Source organism: Scyliorhinus canicula, unplaced genomic scaffold (genome assembly GCF_902713615.1).
Source record: "Scyliorhinus canicula unplaced genomic scaffold, sScyCan1.1, whole genome shotgun sequence".
NCBI classification, from domain to species: Eukaryota; Metazoa; Chordata; class Chondrichthyes; order Carcharhiniformes; family Scyliorhinidae; genus Scyliorhinus; species Scyliorhinus canicula.
The window spans coordinates 752,643-772,469 of NW_024055490.1; the positions used below are offsets into that span (position 1 = coordinate 752,643).

The 19,827-nt window shown below is 46.7% G+C and overlaps 1 gene segment (V, D, J or C); it reads left to right on the top strand.

Moving 5' to 3' along the window:
• The first annotated feature begins 370 nt into the window (after nucleotides 1–370).
• On the top strand, nucleotides 371–18,095 carry LOC119960166. The segment is given in 7 exon segments: nucleotides 371–416; nucleotides 545–875; nucleotides 2,078–2,121; nucleotides 14,131–14,430; nucleotides 14,628–14,939; nucleotides 15,579–15,887; nucleotides 17,645–18,095. Coding segments are annotated over 7 exon segments (1,734 nt in total).
• The last annotated feature ends 1,732 nt before the right edge of the window (nucleotides 18,096–19,827 follow it).

A 19,827-nucleotide genomic window follows, 5' to 3' on the forward strand; every position in this document is an offset into this window, starting at 1 on the left:
AGAAATAAAGGGACTAATTTTACAATGGAATAAGTTTTTATGGCCAGATGCGTAATTGTAATGTCGTCATTAGAACCAATGAAAACATTGCAATAAACCCATTCAGCTAAACAAATATCCCGATACAGATAAATGTATATTTTAATAATAGTCTATAGTAAATCTGTGAGTCCATTCTGTTGGGGGTGTGGAAGGTGGGACGTGGATCCAGGCGCCGCCTCCACCATGGAATCAACAGGCGGCGCCTGGAAAGCCGCCCCCTTCTGCCGGGTATTTAAATGCCGCTCACTGGGACCCGAATCCAACAGTCCGGGAGCTGGTTTGGTCACTGAGTTCCTGACACAACCATTTCCCCCAAATGACCAGAAGGATGAGATGGGCCATTTCTCTCAGTTTGTTGCTGACTTTCTTATCCCGTGAGTAGTTTTTATTGTCCAAGTCTCTCACTGTTACTGTCTCAGTGTTAGTCTCTCTCTGGAATGTTCCAGAGTCACCAATCATTTCACCAGCATTAATCCTCGGGCTTTTTGATATATTTTTACAGGTGTCCAGTCGGAGGTTGTGTTGACTCAGCCGGAGGCAGAGACCGGGCGTCCCGGAGGCACCCTGACACTGACCTGTGAATCCAGCGGCTTCGATCTCAACAGCTACTACATGGCCTGGATCCGCCAGGTTCCCGGACAGGGGCTGGAGTGGCTGTTGAGCTACTACATTCCATCCAGCACCAACTACTACGCGCCAGGGATTCAGGGCCGATTTACTCCGTCCAAAGATACTTCAAACAACATCTTCTCTTTGGCCATGACGAACCTGAAGACCGAAGACACCGCCATCTATTACTGTGCAAGACACCACAGCGAGAGGAACCAGGGCTGGACCCGCACAAGAACAGCTCGAGAGGGAATTCAGCAACTTGCAGCTTAACCTGAAGGTCAGCACTTGATTCAAATGTAATATTAATGTCAGTGATCAGAACCCGACCACGAGCCGCGTCTGACGCAACTGAGACAGACAAATGTTAGCAGTAAAACCTAACAAACCTACCGATATCAATGTGACTGTGTTTATTTGTAATGTCTCAGTTTCAGCAATTACTGACCTGAATATGATACTTGTTTTGTTATGTCTATAATTTGTAGCAGAGCTTTGTACATTGTGTTTTGTAAACGATTAATTAAATTGTAAATTAGATCAGAAGTAAACGTCTATTTGATGTGAATATTGAACGGCAGGACTGAACAGAGAGTGAGTGCAGTTTTTGTGCTGGTGTCTGTCACTGTGACTACAGCAGTGGGTCACAGTGCTGTGCACAGCGACATCCTCATACAAAAACCTCAGTGAAAGAGTTTGTTCAAATTGGTGATCCGCGCCACAGCAGGATTGTCAATGTCAATGAGTTTATAATAAAACAAAGTTTGGAAGTAATATTAGTTTGCAAAAAGGTATAAAAATCTTCCACTTTATCACTGTCGACCGACACGCTAAATCTGCACAAAGGGTTTAAAAGTGTTCCGATCCTCTTTATAAATGTAATGACCAGGACAATCTGAAATAACTCATCCATTCGCTCTTGGAAGAGACAGAGTTAGTTTTTTGGGAGAGCAGTGAAATTAAACCTCTGTGTTTTACAGTTAACAGTCTGCCGCAGTATTTGACACGCTGTGTCTCACTGTGATAACTGGGGCACAGCAGTTACTGTCAATACAAAAAGCCCCTCAGCACTAATTAACTGAGGCTGGCTCAGTGCTCGCTTTTACAATCCAACTTTATTCACAGTGAAGCGTTATTTATTTCCAGCACTGACAAAATAATAATAATTAATGTGGAAAATTGGTGGTCGTTATTTAGTCACAGTTGGTGTTTTCAATAACATTTCCATGTCTGTGAAATGTAAAACATTCGGTCATTTATGAAGAGAGAACGGTATCCACAGATATTAATATAATTTCCTGAAAATTAATCGTGAATTTTCATTGCCATTGGTTTGTGAATATTTAAAATAATGGTGGATTTCTGTCTATTTTGTGCAGGTGCGGTTATTGTATGGAGCTGCTCAGGGAATGTGACACTGTGACTACTTCGACTACTGGGGACAAGGCACCATGGTGACGGTGACTGCAGGTAAAAACCATTCCGTCATTTACCAACTGTTTTACTTGAGTATTTGTTTTATATTTTTCTGCATTTTCAAAATCCATTCGTTCACTGAAATGTGTTTTGGTGGATCATGTATTGAGATGTTGTTGCAATGTTTCATTTGATTCTGCTGAAAGGGGGATGTAGAATCCCGCGGTTTCTTGACAGAAATATGCTGCTGAGGGATTCAGTCCCTCTTTGCTGTGATTTGATGTTTATTTGCTGAGGATACTGTGTGGCTGGGTTACTTTAAATACAAGACGACTGTTTTTATGATGTTTAATCTCAGTTCTATCTAATGTCTGCAGTTTGTACCGTCTTCTGCACAAGTGTATGAGATCGATCCCAACATTGACAACATGTGCTAAAGTTTCTGTATTATCTTATTGAACATGTTCTGCTTACTGAAAGTGCTGATGGTATTATTCAAGTTTTCTGTTTAGTTTACCTGTTCATCTATTTGATGACATGAGGGTTTGGTGCATTCTAAATTGAGATGTTCTTGCAATGTTACATGTGATTTTTTTGGAAGTGTTTGTAGAATTGAGCTGCTTCTCCATGATGTTTCACTCCTTCAGTGATGTGATTTGGTGTTTTCCTGCTGAGGAATGTTTTTGGGTGACTTTGTGTAGAAAAGTTTGTGAAACGGTTTGGCGTGTCAGTATCGTTTCAACTCGGTGACACTGAGCGGTTACACGTTTTGTGATTGAATGCAAAGAGTCTACGTGTTTGAAACTGCTTGTCGCACGATTGTAGGAAGAGAACAGGGAGTCTGTTGGTGCATCGTGAAAAAAGTGAAAATTGCAGATTAAACTAAACCACGTTTTACGACAAATCCTTTCCGAGCAGAAGTGTTGCTGCAATCAGTTTGCCGTTTGTGCAAAGTTTAATCTCGGTGGCATCTGATGGTTGCTGCTTGTACCATCAACTGCAATCATTAAAAGCATTTAAATATGTTTGAAAAATGACTCAATATGAAAAAATGTGGTAAAGTTTCAATATTTATTTGTTGTTAATATTCCAGTTCCTCGCAATGCTATTGCTGTTATTCCAGATTGCTGTTTAGTTAAATAATTCATAGATTTGGCGATGAGCTGGTTTGCTGGATATTGATATTTTCTTGCAATGTTAAGTTTGATCCTGTTCAATGTAGAGTTGAGTTGCTTCTCCATAAACGGGTTTCATTGATGTGATTTAGTGTTTTGTTCTGCTGAGGAGATTGTGTATCTGGGTGACTTTAAATGATTCCGATCTGTCAAACGGTTTAGCGTTTCTGCATTGTTTCTGCATTGTTTAAACTCGGTGATACTGAGCGGTTAAACGTTTTCTGGTTGAATGCAAACAGTCTCCACGTTTGAAAATGCTTGAAGGGCGATTGTCGGGAGAAAACAGCCAGGATTAAGAAAATAATCGAATAAAGATATATTGATGCATTTTGTAATTTTAACTGATGCTTCCAGATTAAACGAAATAATGACTGAAACGCCCATGCAGAACATAGTAACATTTATATAATTCAAACAATTGCAATGCGGTGATACAACTCTATATTAACCAAGGGTTATTTTAGATTAATATAATTCATCATTAATCACCTTTCACAATCATGCTGTGTTCTGCACGAGGTTCACATGGCTGGACAGGTTTCTAGGCTGGAAATACTTTGTAGTTCCAGTTATTCTATTATTTCAGTGCCGCTGCAACCATATTATACCTTCACTGTAATGCGTAGTTGGATAGCGAGGGAATTATCACTAATCTAACCTGAAACAGTTTTCTGAGATGTGGAAGTCGCTGCCAATCAAGGAATTGCTCCCATGGTTTTATTTGTCTTATAGGAAAGTTCAGATTGCATATGGCAAGAGATTGAAAAGTAAAAGCTTGAATGTCAAACCGATTTATTTATTTACAAAAGGTTAATAGTACCTTTGCATTTTATAATGACATCCTGTCTCCCATAGCTGTGCACTACACACGATAGAATTATTGGAAGAACAGATGATAGGAAAGAAAGAATGATTATATCTTAGCTTTCGGCTTAAATTTTATTAAATGCTAAATTCAACAACAAATTCTCCACTCCACTTGCTCATGATGGGTCAGTTTTGCAAATGATTAGAATAAATATTACTGAGCTGTTCTCGTTATATTCATTACTTTCTGAAAATAGATGGAGTTTGTGATTTCTCAATGTGTTCAGAAAGGCGCATATTTTTCACATTTGTAGGTCGAATAGAGCAATTGGAGTAAAAAAAAATGTGAATATAGTCAATTAAATGTTAAGATGATTCCATCGAGTAAGTTGGAGTTTACTGTTCAACGTTGTTTGATTGTCAGGTTGTTTTAATTAAACCCCAATTAATTCATAAAGCTCTGGTTAAAACAAATTGGGGATTATTGAATGCTATTTTTATTATATTTATTATTATAGTACAGATAATCGAATAAAGAATTAGCTGACAATTAACAATAACTTACAATACAATATCAGTGAGAATTAATTCAACATAAATGATCTCCTACAATTGAGTTGTATCCTGGCAATATCTCAAATGTTTTAGAGCATTTTAATAATATCTGAAATTAATTGAGGAAACCATACATTTCATTATCCTGCTGTGTGCAGCGAAATTATTTTTCTGATTACATTCTTTTGCCCTGATTCTTTTTCTGATTACATTTAATTGTGTTTTTAGATCATATCAGTGGGTGATGTGAATATTTCCTGGTTTGTTTAATTATTGCCCTGTCACTGAGTCTCTGTTCCGTCATTAATCTGCCCTGAATCTGTAATATTTAATCTGTTCATTTTCAGCAAAACTACTTTTTGCCCAATTATCGAGTTTTGAGACAGACAGACAGAAATAGTTAAGAACCGAATGCAGTTTTGAAATTAATGTCAGTTTAATTTCAAATAAGTCACTAAATTATTGTTGTCGGAAGTTGGCCATTAGAATCAAACAGTTTCATGAAATTGACAGATTGAACAGATCTATCTGCTGGAACTCGATTGTTGCCATTTATGTCTGTTCAGTTTCTGTGCGCGCGGTCACTGTGCTGGGACCAGGAATCTTCCTGACTGGTTGTAAATCTTCTACTTCATTTTCCAGTATTTCAGGGAGTACAATTTGATCAAGTCCTTCAATAAAACTTGTATCTGTGTGGAATGTGGAAATTGTACTTGATGTTTGACTAGGCGACTCAGAAAGGGGATTCCAAACCCAGATTGTGACAGTCAGAAAGAATTCAGCAACGTCAGACAGGCTGTAGAAGGAAATTTGGTTGATTTTGAAGCAGTGATATATTGGTCTTGGGAATTTTCGATGCAGATGCAGATGCAGAGAGCGATTTATTGGGTTACATTCCGTGCTATGGCAGTCCTTGATCTATTTAACAGGTCAGTGCAGCGGAGAAATCCCTTTGCATTTTATTTTTAATCCTATCCTAGGATTCTGGAGGCGCTGGCAAGGCTAGATTTAATTATATATGCCTAAGGGTTCTTGGGAAAGTTTGGATACGAAGCATCCTTGAATAGCTGCAGTCCATGTGGCGGAGGTATATCTGCAATATTGCTAGGGAGGGATGTCCAGAATTTTGACTCGGCGACAGTGAAGGATTGGCAGTATATTTCCAAATCAGGATGGTGAGTGTCTTGGAAGGGAACTTGCAGGTTTTGGTGCACCCATGCATCGATACAAACACATACATACTCTCGCTCTCTCACGCGCACTTTCTCTTACATCCTCACACAAACTAATTCTCTCACGCACATAATCACAATACTTCTTTCAAACATACACACTGTGCCTCACACGCAATAACACACTCACAATCTCACTCTCAGACACACTGTGATGATCTGTCACTCACGTGCTCTCACTCACACACGCTCTATCTCACACGCACTCTCTTTCACCAAATCTCTGATACACCTCGCCTCACTCTCACACCCAATCTCAGACACACAGACCGTCTCTCTCCCTCACATACATGCATAATCACTCTTCAAACGTAGTATTTTTTTCTTTCAGGCTCTCTCTCACACACATTCCCTCTGATATATACATACACAATATCTCAGACGCACAGAAACACGCCAACACATTATTACTCTCTCACTGTCTCGCTCTCACGCACTCTCACACGTGCACCCCGGCACATGCCCTCTCTCTCATGGACACTGTCTCATTCTCTCTGACAAAAAATCTATTTCTCTCTTTCAGGCATGCGGTATCTCACACTCAAACACATTCTCTCTCTCTCTCTCTCTGACACACACACACTCTCTCATCCGCACATTCTTTCTCTCACACACTCCCTCTCTATGGCAGACACACTATCTCAGACACACAGATCTCTCTCTCCCACACACAGCCTCACATCCATAATCGCTCTTCAAACATAATCATTCTTTCTTTCACACACATAATCTCAAACATACTACTGTATCTCTCTCCCTTTCTCTCACACACACTTCCACAGACACACACACGCAACCTGTCACACACATACATTCTCTCACCTGCTCTATCTCAGGCACACTGTGTCACGTGTCTCTCTCACCCACAATCTCTCTCTTTCGCACATGCACACTCACACACAAACACACACATACTCACACAAACACTTATTTCTCTCGTGAGCTCCGGGTGCTCTGGCTTCCTCCCACAGTCCAAAGATGTGCAGGTTAGGTGGATTGGCCATGCTAAATTACCCTTAGTGTCCAAAATTGCCCTTAGTGTTGGGTGGGGTTACTGGGTTCTGGGGATAGGGTGGAGTTGTTGTCCTTGGGTAGGATCCTCTTTCCAAGAGCCGGTGCAGACTCGATGGGCTGACTGGCCTCCTTCTGCACTGTAAATTCTATGTAAATACTCTATCACACGTTCTCAGAAACACACAAACGCGCCCCCACATTCTGTCTCTCTCTGACACACGTGGTCTCTCTCTCACTGTCTGAGGTACACACCCACATGCTCTCTAATCTCTGTCACACACACTCAATCATACACACACTATCTCGAACTCACGCACACAATCTTCCATTTACACACACTTTCACACACATTGCCTCTCTCACACACACAAAATCTCACACACACACATCCCCTCACACACACTCACACAGAAAGTCTCCCTTGCAAATTATTTTATTCTCCCTCTAAGACCTATCTCACATACATTCACTGCTATCTGACTGTACACAGCCGGTGTTACTGAAAGCTGATTAATGTGGAGAATCAGGACAGGATTGATGGAGAGGAAGAGGAGGAGGAGGGGGTGGTGGAGCCGAATGGAGGAGCCCCCAGCTCGGCTGTGGACAAGACAAAAGGAAGCTGAGTCTGAGCGGAAAATCAACCAGAGACACATCGTCCTAATGGCTGGGAGTACCTGTGAATCATCACTCAGCCACGGTCACTCTCACTCACTCACTCCCACACCTTCACTCACACATACTCAATCACCCTCACTCACTCACCCTCACTCACACCCACCCTCATTCACGCACCCTCACTCACATCCTCACACACTAATGCACACTCCCTCACTCACACTCCCTCACTCACGCACCATCACTCACTCATCCTCACACACTAATGCACACTCCCTCACTCACACACCCTCACTCACTCACCCTCACTCACTCACACACACCTCCTCACTCACCCTCACTCACTCATCCTCACACACTAATGCACACTCCCTCACTCACACACCCTCACTCACTCATCCTCACTCACTCACACCCACCCTCACTCACGCACCCTCACTCACTCATCCTCACACACTAATGCACACTCCCTCACTCACACAACCTCACTCACCCACCCTGACACACTCACCCACCCCCACTCACCCACCCTCATTCACCAACCCTCACTTATCCACCCTCACTCACACATCTTCACTCATCCACCCTCACACACACCCTCACTCACACACACACCCTCACTCACACATCTTCACTCACACATACTCACATGCACTCGCCACCCTCCTTGAATCTCCCTCACTCTTCCTACACTCCCTCGCCCACCCTCACTCACTCACACACCCTCACTCACTCACACACCCTCACTCACTCACACCCTCACTCACTCACACACCTTCACTCACACACCCTCACTCACTCACTCACACACCCTCACTCACACACCCTCACTCACTCACACCCCTCACTCACACACCCTCACTCACACACCCTCCCTCACTCACACCCCTCACTGACCCACCCACCCTCACTCACACACCCTCACTCACTCACACCCCTCACTCATACACCCTCACTCACACACCCTCACTCACACATCCTCACTCACTCACACCCCTCACTCAGACCCCCACCCTCACTCACACGCCCTCACTCACTCACACCCCTCACTCACACACCCTCACTCACACAATCTCACTGACCCACCCACCCTCACTCACTCACACCCCTCACTCACACACCCTCACTCACACACCCTCACTCACACACCCTCACTCACACATCCTCACTCACTCACACCCCTCACTCACACCCCCACCCTCACTCACACACCCTCACTCACTCACACCCCTCACTCACACACCCTCACTCACACACCCTCACTCACTCACACCCCTCACTGACCCACCCACCGTCACTCATCCACCCTCACTCACACACCCTCACTCACTCACACCCCTCACTCACACATCCTCACTCACACACCCTCACTCACTCACACCCCTCACTGACCCATCCACCCTCACTCATCCACCCTCACTCACACACCCTTACTCACTCACACCCCTCATCACACACCCTCACTCACACACCCTCACTCACTCACACCCCTCACTCACACACCCTCACTCACACACCCTCACTCACTCACACCCCTCACTCGCACACCCTCACTCACACACCCTCACTCACTCACACCCCTCACTGACCCACCCACCCTCAGTCATCCACCCTCACTCACACATCCTCACTCACACGCACTCACTCGGACGCACTCACAACACTTCCTGAATCTCTCTCACTCACCTAATCTCCCTCGCCCACTCTCACTCACTCACACAGTCTCACTCACACACACTCGCTCATATACCATCACTCACTATAACACCCTCACTCACTATAACACCCTCACTCACCATCTCTCTCTCTCACTTATTGACTCACACTTGCTAGCCCAACCTAAATTGCTCACTCTCATTCACCCGCACTCATTCACACACCCTCACTCCACCTTAGTCACCCACACTGATTCACTCACTCACTCACCCTCATTCACGTACCCTCACTAACCCACCCACCCGCACCTACCTACGCTCAGTCACACACCCTCACACACTCACCCTCATTCACTTACCCTCACTCATCCACCCTCATGTACTCACGCTCAGTCACACACCCTCACCCACTCACCCTCATTCACTTACCCTCACACACCCATGCTCACTCACCCTCACTCACACTGTCCTCACTTACTCAGCCCCATTCATTCACCCACCCACCCTCACTCTCCTTCATTTTGTAACTTACCTTCACTCAGTCACCCACACTCACTAACACTCTCACTCACCCACTCTCATTCACAAGACCTCACTGACGCCCACAATCACTCACCTCACTCACTCACTCTCTCACTCAGTGAACTACCCTAACTCAGCCCCACTCACTCAACATAACACCCACCATCACTCCCCCATCCTCTCGCATTCGCCCACCCTGACTCACTACCCTCACTCACACAGCCTCACTCACACACCCTCACTCACACAGCCTCACCCACACACTCTCCCTCACACACCCTCACTCACGCACCCTCACTCACACAGCCTCACTCACACAGCCTCACTCACACACCCTCACTCACACACCCTCACTCACACAGCCTCACTCACACAGCCTCACTCACACAGCCTCACTCACACAGCCTCGCTCACACACTCTCCCTCACACACCGTCACTCACACAGCCTCACTCACACAGCCTCACTCACACACCCTCACTCACACACCCTCACTCACAGCCTCACTCACACAGCCTCACTCACACACCCTCACTCACACAGCCTCACCCACACACCCTCACTCACGCAGCCTCACTCACACACCCTCAATCACACACCCTTACACACACACCCTCACTCACACAGCCTCACTCACAGAGCTTCACTCACACACCCTCACTCACACAGCCTCACTCACTCACACAGCCTCACTCACACACTGTCACTCACACACCCTCACTCACACACCCTCACTCACACACCCTCACTCACACAGCCTCACTCACACAGCCTCACCCACACACTCTCCCTCACACACCCTCACTCACACAGCCTCACTCACACACCCTCACTCACACAGCCTCACTCACACACCCTCACTCACACAGCCTCACTCACACACCCTCACTCACACACCCTCAATCACACAGCCTCACTCACACAGCCTCACTCACACAGCCTCACTCACACAGCCTCACTCACACAGCCTCACTCACACACCCTCACTCACACACCCTCACTCACACAGCCTCACTCACACAGCCTCACTCACACAGCCTCAACCACGCAGCCTCACCCACACACCCTCCCTCACACACCCTCACTCACACACCCTGACTCACACACCCTCACTCACACACCCTCACTCACACACCCTCACTCACCCTCACACACCCTCACTCACACACCCTCACTCACACACCCTCACTCACACAGCCTCACTCACACAGCCTCACTCACACAGCCTCACTCACACAGCCTCACTCACACACCCTCACTCACACAGCCTCACTCACACAGCCTCACTCACACAGCCTCACTCACACAGCCTCACTCACACACCCTCACTCACACACCCTCACTCACACAGCCTCACTCACACACCCTCAATCACACACCCTCACTCACACAGCCTCACTCACACACCCTCACTCACACAGCCTCACTCACACACCCTCACTCACACAGCCTCACTCACACACCCTCAATCACACACCCTTACACACACACCCTCACTCACACAGCCTGACTCACACAGCCTCACTCACACAGCCTCACTCACACAGCCTCACTCACACACCTGTCACTCACACACCCTCACTCACACAGCCTCACTCACACACTGTCACTCACACACCCTCACTCACACAGCCTCACTCACACAGCCTCACTCACACAGCCTCACTCACACACCCTCACTCACACACCCTCACTCACACACCCTCACTCACACACCCTCACTCACACAGCCTCACTCACACACCCTCACTCACACACCCTCACCCACACAGCCTCACTCACACACCGTCACTCACACACCCTCACTCACACACCCTCACGCACACAGCCTCACTCACACACCCTCACTCACACAGCCTCACTCACACAGCCTCACTCACACAGCCTCACTCACACAGCCTCACTCACACACCGTCACTCACACACCCTCACTCACACAGCCTCACTCACACAGCCTCACTCACACACCCTCACGCACACAGCCTCACTCACACACCCTTACTCACACAGCCTCACTCACACACCCTCACTCACACACCCTCACTCACACACCTCACTCACACACCCTCACTCACACAGCCTCACTCACACACCCTCACTCACACAGCCTCACTCACACACCCTCACTCATACAGTCTCCCTCACAAGGCGTCTCTCACGCACCATTTCCCATGCACTTCCTCTCTCACCCTCACTCACTCATGCACCCACTCTCATTCACTCCCTCATTCTCACCCATCCACACTTATTCTCTCATTCACCCTCACTCACTGAAACACTATCACATACTCTCCCTCACTCACCCACCCACACTCATGCTCCGCCGGTCATACACCCTCACTCACCCAAGTTCACCCGCTAATTCTGTTACAAACCTCGTTCACAGCCACACTCATACAGCCTTAACCACCCTTACATTCACTCTCACTCATTCACCCTCATGCATTGACCTTCACTCATTCACACTCCCCATTTACTCAGCCGCAGTCTCCAATCCTGCCTCACCCACCCTCACCCACTCACCTACACCACACAACTTCACTCTCAAACTCGCCCTCCAGGCTTCACTCACCCATCCTCACTTATTTTCCACCTCTCACTCACTGTCCCTCACCCATCATGACTCACTGACCCTCAGTGACACACCCTCACCCAATTACCCTCACTCAGTCAACCCTCCATTCTCTCCCACTCATCCACACTCTCATATCCTCAATCACCCAACTCACTCACCCACACTCACTCTCCTACCCTCACTCAGTTACTCACTCACCCGCACTCACTCTCCTACCCTCACTCAGTTACTCACTCACCCGCACTCACTCTCCTACCCTCACTCAGTTACTCACTCACCCACACTCACTCTCCTACCCTCACTCAGTTACTCACTCACCCGCACTCACTCTCCTACCCTCACTCAGTTACTCACTCACTCTCCTCATTCTCTCTTATTCACGGTCCCTAAATCAGCGAGGGAATGACTGGAACGGGAGTGAAAGAGAGAACTGGGGCGAGACATGATCACGAGAGGTGCCCACATGTGTCTGTTGGCCCGGGATTTGGGAGAGCCGGAGGATAGTTCAGACAGTCGGGAGAAAGCGCCGGAGCCGGGAGAAAGCGCCGGAGCCAGGAGAAAGAGCAAGGAGGCAGGGAAAGAGCAGGAAAGGGGGTGGTGGGGAGGAGGGGGCAAGCACAGAGATGTGGGAGCCAGGGGAGAGATTCTGCGGAAAGCTCAGGGAGCCGTCGCAAAGGACAGAGAGCTGGAAGAAAGCGGAGAGAGCAGGGGAAAGGTGCCGAGAGTCGGTGGAAGGTGCAGAGAACTGAGAGAATTGCAGTGATCGGGGAGAAACTCAGCAAAGAGTGGGCGATAAGCGGTAAGATTACGCGCATAATAATGGCAAAAAACTGAAAGAACCGCGGAAAGTACCAGGAACCGGGGCAAAATCCAAAGAACGGGAAAAGTGAAGAGCGCATGGACAAAGCAGAACGAGATGGAGGAAAGTGCGGAGAGACAAAGAAAAAGGCAGAGATGTCGGGGAAAGCCGGAGAGCCGTCTAAAAGAGCAGACAGCTGAAAGAAAGTGAAGGGAGCAGGTGAAAGGTGCAGAGATCCAGCGGAATGGCAGAGAGATGGGGGAACGAACAGAGAGCGCGGGGCGGGGCGCGGGGGGATTGCAGACAGCCCGGTCTCAGTGACAGGCGGAATGCTGTTGATTGTGACGTACACAGCTCAGTTAGCTGGATTGTGACGTGCACAGCTCAGTTTGCTGGATTGTGACGAACACAGCTCAGTTAGCTAGATTGTGACGGACACAGCTCAGTTAGCTGGATTGTGACGAACACAGCTCAGTTAGCTAGATTGTGACGTACACAGCTCAGTTAGCTGGATTGTGACGTACACAGCTCAGTTAGCTGGATTGTGACGTACACAGCTCAGTTAGCTGGATTGTGCCGTACACAGCTCAGTTAGCTGGATTGTGACGTACACAGCTCAATTAGCTGGATTATGACGTACACAGCTCAGTTAGCTGGATTATGACGTACACAGCTCAGTTAGCTGGACGGCTGGCTCGTGATGAAGAGCGATCCCAGCAGCGTGGGTTCAATTGCTGCACCGGCTGAGGGTGTTCATAAAGAACCCCAGGACTATGGCGGGGTTTTACATTTTGGAGAACATGATGGCTGAAATAATGGGAAAAATCATCCGCTCTTCGCTTTCAATCCAATGAAATTTACATCATTCTGATTACATCAAAATGTTGTTTTATGCCAGGTGATATGGACAGAGAAAAATATGTAAGTTTCCAATGAGGGGCCAAACAGGTGGTGATTCTCAAATGATAGAACTAATAGAAGCTGAAATGTGGATGGAGCATTTATTGGGAAAATGTTGGAATAAACGCATCATTCTCGTGAATTTTAGAAATGTTTGGTTGCTTAATAAATACAATCCCAGAGTCTAACCTGTTGAATGGGCCATTCTCTCCCAGCGACACCGACTCCGCCCACTCTCTACAGCCTGGTCTCCTCCTGTCAGCAACACAACACCGACGGCTCCGTAACCGTTGGCTGTTTAGCGATGGACTACTCCCCAGAAATCACCAGCCTTACCTGGAAGAAAGATGGGCAGCTGATCACCACTGGAGTTAAGAAATACCCGTCAGTGAGAAACAAAAAGGGAACCTACACCCTGAGCAGCCAGTTAACCATCACCGAGTCAGAGGTGGAATGCAGCAAAATCAGCTGTGTGGTTCGACACAGCGGCTCAGACAAGAGCATTGGAATGAAATGTAAGTGTTGTAGAAACTGTGAGAAACAGACGCTTTGATTACTTTATTTAAATCTTTGGATATAATACATTGATGGTTCTCTGCACAGTTCTGATTCCTGCGAGAAATAGTGATCACAGAGAAACTGTTAAAATATAATTAAACATTTTATTCGTCACTATCTTCTTCAAGAAATGTCTAACTTGTGTTTCTTGAAGGTCCTCCACCTGGCATCCATCCAAATGTTCTCCTCACCGTGAGTTCCAGTGAAGAAATCTCAAGCAAGAAATTTGTAACCATCGTCTGTTCAATCAACGATTTCCGTCCAAATTCAATCACGGTGAAATGGCTGAAGAATGGACAACCCATGGATTCAGGAATTATCACCTCTCCCGCCTGTGAAGTGAACGGGAATTTCTCAGCGAGCAGTCGGCTGACAGTCTCCGCTGGGGAATGGTTCAGCAAAGCGGTCTATACCTGCCAGGTCACTCATCAAGAGGTCACCCAAAGTCACAACATCACCGCGTCTGGTAAGAGACACAAACAGAGGAAACAATAAATCATCCTGCATTCTGATGTTAATCCAAATCAGGAATTTACTGGAGTTAGTACAAAGCACAGAACAACTTCTAATTTACTGCCATGTAGTTTGTGTTTCATTCTGATGTAAGAGCTGCATTAGGATTGCTCACCATTCAGGATTTGATCAGTATAGAAATAAATGTTTCCCTCTAACCTGAAGTAATTTAGGGAGTCAGGTGGATTTGATATCAGCTTTATCCTGAGACAGCTGATTAAATTGCAGAGGCAATGGCTGTCTGGAACCCTTTACTGAAACCAGCTCGGGACGAAGATTTTGGAAAGTTCATCCAACCTATTTATAAATCAGCCTTCAGCATTAGGTTTCTGAGATCAGGACTGGAATATTTGTATTGGGAATGCTGCAATACTGATTCATTAGAATGGTTTCGAGGCTGACTGTATTTCAAAATGAGAATAGTTTTCACAAACCAAACTGGTTTTCCATTGTGTATAGAAGATTGAAAGGCGATCATTAGAGGTTCTTATTTCGAAGTTGATTTATTCCCGTTGAGTGAGTGAAGGCTGAATCCTGCTGTCCTGATTCTGAAGATGAAACTTGGGTTGATTTCCATGTTTTTCATTCACAGATCCTTCCGGTTGCTCTTACGCCTCAGTAACAATACTGCCACCACCAATAGAACAGGTCTTACTGGAGGCGACTGTAACCTTAACCTGCGTCATTTCGAATGCTCCTTATGGAGTCAACGTGTCCTGGAGTGAAGCGAAGAAGCCGCTGAAATCAGAGATTGCCGACCAGCCTGGGGCAGATACTGAGAGCGTGGTCAGCAAATTAAACATCTCGACACAAGCCTGGCTGAGCGGGGCAGTGTTTGACTGTGTGGCGAGCCATCAGGACCTGCCAACTCCTTTAAGAATTTCAATTCACAAAAAAATAGGTGAGCGGTGAGACTGAAGCAATAATTGAGCCATTGTGTCTATTTCTAGTGTCAGTGCAGCGGTCAGTATTTAGCATTCAGTGTATTTATGGTCCATTCTGATTGGTAATTCCACTAATTAAATACTATGGGCGTTTAGAGTTTAAGGGGGGAATTGATATGCAGATGAATGAACAATGAATTGAAAACAGTGATATTGGGTTTAGATGGAGCAAGACCATAGACCACAAGACTTAGGAGCAGATGTAGGCCATTGGGCCCATCAACACTGATCCAGCCTTCAGTGAGGTCATGACTGACCTGATGTGATAATCTTCCACTCCTCTTTCCCGCCTTATCCCCATATCCCTTGACGCCGTTACTGATTTAAAATGTGTCTCTCTCAACATTGAACGTACTGAACAACCCAGAATCTACAGCCCCCGGGTTAAATAATTCCACAGCTTCACTACCCTCTGAGAGAGGAAATTCCTTCTCATCTCTGTCGGAAATGGGCGGACCCTTACTTTGTGATCATTCACTCTGCTCCGAGATGCTCCCACAAGGGAAAACAACCTCTCAGCATCTATCCTAAGAAGCTCCCTGAGAATGTTTCATGTCTCAATTAGGCCGCCTTCGTTCTTCTAAACACCAATATGTACAACCCAACCTAGTTAACCTCGCCCCATAAGAAAATCCCTCCATACTCGGGATCAGCCTCATGATCCTTCTCTGGACTGCCTTCAAAACCAATCTGTCTTCCTTAGGTAAAGGCACCAAAACGATTCAAAGTATATCAGGTGTAGACTAACTAATGCCTTGTATAATTTGAGCTCGACGTCCCCATGTTTATATTCTATTCCATTTGAAATAAATGTCCACATTCAATTTGTCTCCATATTACCAGCAGAACTTGCTTTTTGTGGTTTCTGCACGAGGAATCCCAATTCCCCCGTTACTTAAGCTTTCTACAGTCTTTCTACATCTAAAACATATTCCGTTATGTTCTTCCCCCTACCGAAGTTTCAAACCTCACATTTTCCTACATCATATTCCATCTGCTAAGTTTTTACTCGGTAACTTACGCTGTCTCTGTCCCTCTGTGGATTTTCTGTAATCCTCACCACTTGCCTTTCTACCTATTTTTGTCATCTGCAAACGTGCGAAACGTACATACATTTATTAAACACAGTTTTGAAATTCATGTATATTACATCTACTGGTCCTCCTCTCTCTCGCCTTCTCGTTATCACCTCAAATAAGGGCACTAAATTTGTCAAGAAATGATTTCCCCTTCACGAAGCCGTGCTGACTCTGTTTGATTATATTGTGTATTTCTAAATGCTCAGCTATTGGATCCGTTGTAATGGACTCGAACCGTTTTCCACTGACAGATGTTAAAGTCCCTGGCCTATAGTTACCTGCTTTTGTCTCCCTCCCTTTAGAATAAAGGTGTTACATTGGCAGTTTTCTAATCCTCTTGGGGTAAGGTGGGAGGAGCCTGATGTGGAGTTTATACACCAGCACAGAACCGTTGGGCCGAATGGCCTTTTCCCTGCTGTACACATTCTGAAACTTTCGAATCCAATATCCGTAAATTCTCAGGGAAAAGGATTGTGTCCACCTCTGCTCCGAGCTGGGAAACCGGACAGATCCCAACGTGGAAAATGGAAACCTTTAAAATCCAACACAAAACACATTTCTCCCACATCTAACCCGCGGTTCCATTGTCTCCGGAATTCCCCATTTTATTGACATTTATTGTACATTTTCTGCAGATCCCAATCCGCGGGAACCGTCCGTCTCTGTCCTCCTGCCCTCGGCTGAAGATGTCTCCGCTCAGAGATTCGTCTCCCTCAGCTGCTTAGTGAGAGGTTTCTCCCCCCGAGAGATCTTCGTCAAGTGGACCGTCAATGACAAGCCGGTGAATCCCGGGAACTACAAGAACACCGAGGTGATGGCGGAGAACGGCAATAGCTCCTTCTTCATGTACAGCCTGTTATCCATTGCAGCGGAGGAGTGGGCCAGCGGCGCTTCTTACTCCTGTGTGGTGGGACATGAAGCCATCCCCTTGAAGATCATCAACAGAACGGTTGATAAATCCAGCGGTAAACCCAGTTTTGTGAACATTTCCCTCGCTCTGATGGACACCGTTAATTCATGTCAATGAGAATCTATTGCATTTCGAACTCAAATAAAAATAATAAAGGTTTTTTCCTCCAATTGTGATTTAAATGTACAGCCGCTTAATTAATGGAGCTTCCACTTTGCTGATATTAGATCTGTTCAATGAGACCCGGATTTCTACAGGTCTCAGCCCCAAGTCTGATACAACCAGAGCTCCCAGCTCAGATACCCCTGGGTTAGAGACGGAGTAAAACTCATTCATTCCAGGATTCAGCAAAATATCTTCATTGACTTTCCTCCCGCTGAGGAGAAATCGGACAATTCCCCATTTCAGACAAACAAACCCATCACCTTTAGATCTCGGTGTTCCTGCTTCTCTCATTGTCCATCCCTTTAAAATTAATGTCAGCTTTAAGTTGCTGCATCACACCCACTGGGAACTGAATTGAGGGTCACACAGAAACATCGACCAACAATCACCCGTGAGGGGAAAGTGAAATTGTTAATCCACTGTACCCACACTTCCCCAACAGAGAGAGGGGGAGGGGCATTAGTTAATCCACTGTACCCCCACTTCCCCAACAGTGAGAAGGGGAGGGGCATTAGTTAATCCACTGTACCCGCACTTCCTCAACAGAGAGGGGGAGGGGCTTTAGTTAATCCACTGTACCCCCTGCTGTCCCAACAGGGGGAGGGGCATTAGTTAATCCACTGTACCCGCACTTCCTCAACAGAGAGGGGGAGGGGCATTAGTTAATCCACTGTACCCCCACTTCCCCAATAGAGAGGGGGGGGGGGAATTAGTTAATCCACTGTATCCGCACATTCCCAATAGGGGGAGGGGCATTAGTTAATCCACTGTACCCGCACTTCCTCAACAGAGAGAGGGGGAGGGGCTTTAGTTAATCCACTGTACTCCCACCTCCCCAATAGAGAGAGGCGGAGGGGCATTAGTTAATCCACTGTACCCCCACCTCCCCAATAGAGAGAGGCGGAGGGGCATTAGTTAATCCACTGTACCCCCACTTCCCCAACAGAGAGAGGGGGAGGGGCATTAGTTAATCCACGGTACCCCCACTTCCTCAACAGAGAGGGGGAGGGGCTTTAGTGAATCCACTGTACCCCCACTTCCCAACAGAGGGGGAGTGGCATTAGTTAATCCACTGTACCCCCACTTCCCCAATAGAGAGAGGGGTGGGTTAGTTAATCCACTGTACCCCCACTTCCCAACAGAGAGAGGGGGAGGGGCATTAGTTAACCCACTGTACCCCCAGCTCCTCAAAAGAGAGAGGGGGAAGGTCTTTAGTAAATCCATTATACCCCCACTTCCTCAACAGAGAGAGGGGGAGGATCTTTAGTTAATCCACTGTACCCCCACTTCCCAACAGAGAGAGGGGGAGTGGCATTAGTTAATCCACTGTCCCCCCCACCTCCCCAACAGAGAGAGGGGAGCGGCATTAGTTAATCCACTGTACCCCCACTTCCCCAACAGAGAGAGGGGGAGGGGCATTAGTTAATCCACTGTACCCCCACTTCCCCAACAGAGAGAGGGGGAGGGGCATTAGTTAATCCACTGTACCCCCACTTCCCCAACAGAGAGAGGGGGACGGGCTTTAGTTAATCCACCGTAACCCAATTCCCCAACAAAGAGAGCAAAGGGGCAATACTAACCCATTTTACCTCCACTTTCCCGACCAAAAGAGGAGGAAGGTGATGAGTGAACTCTCTGTATCTCCACCTCCAGCAGGGAGAACCCAAAGGCAATTTGCTGAGCTGACCAGAGAGAGGGAGATTATTAACCCAATATCTTCCCAGTCCCCAAACAGGGAGTTTG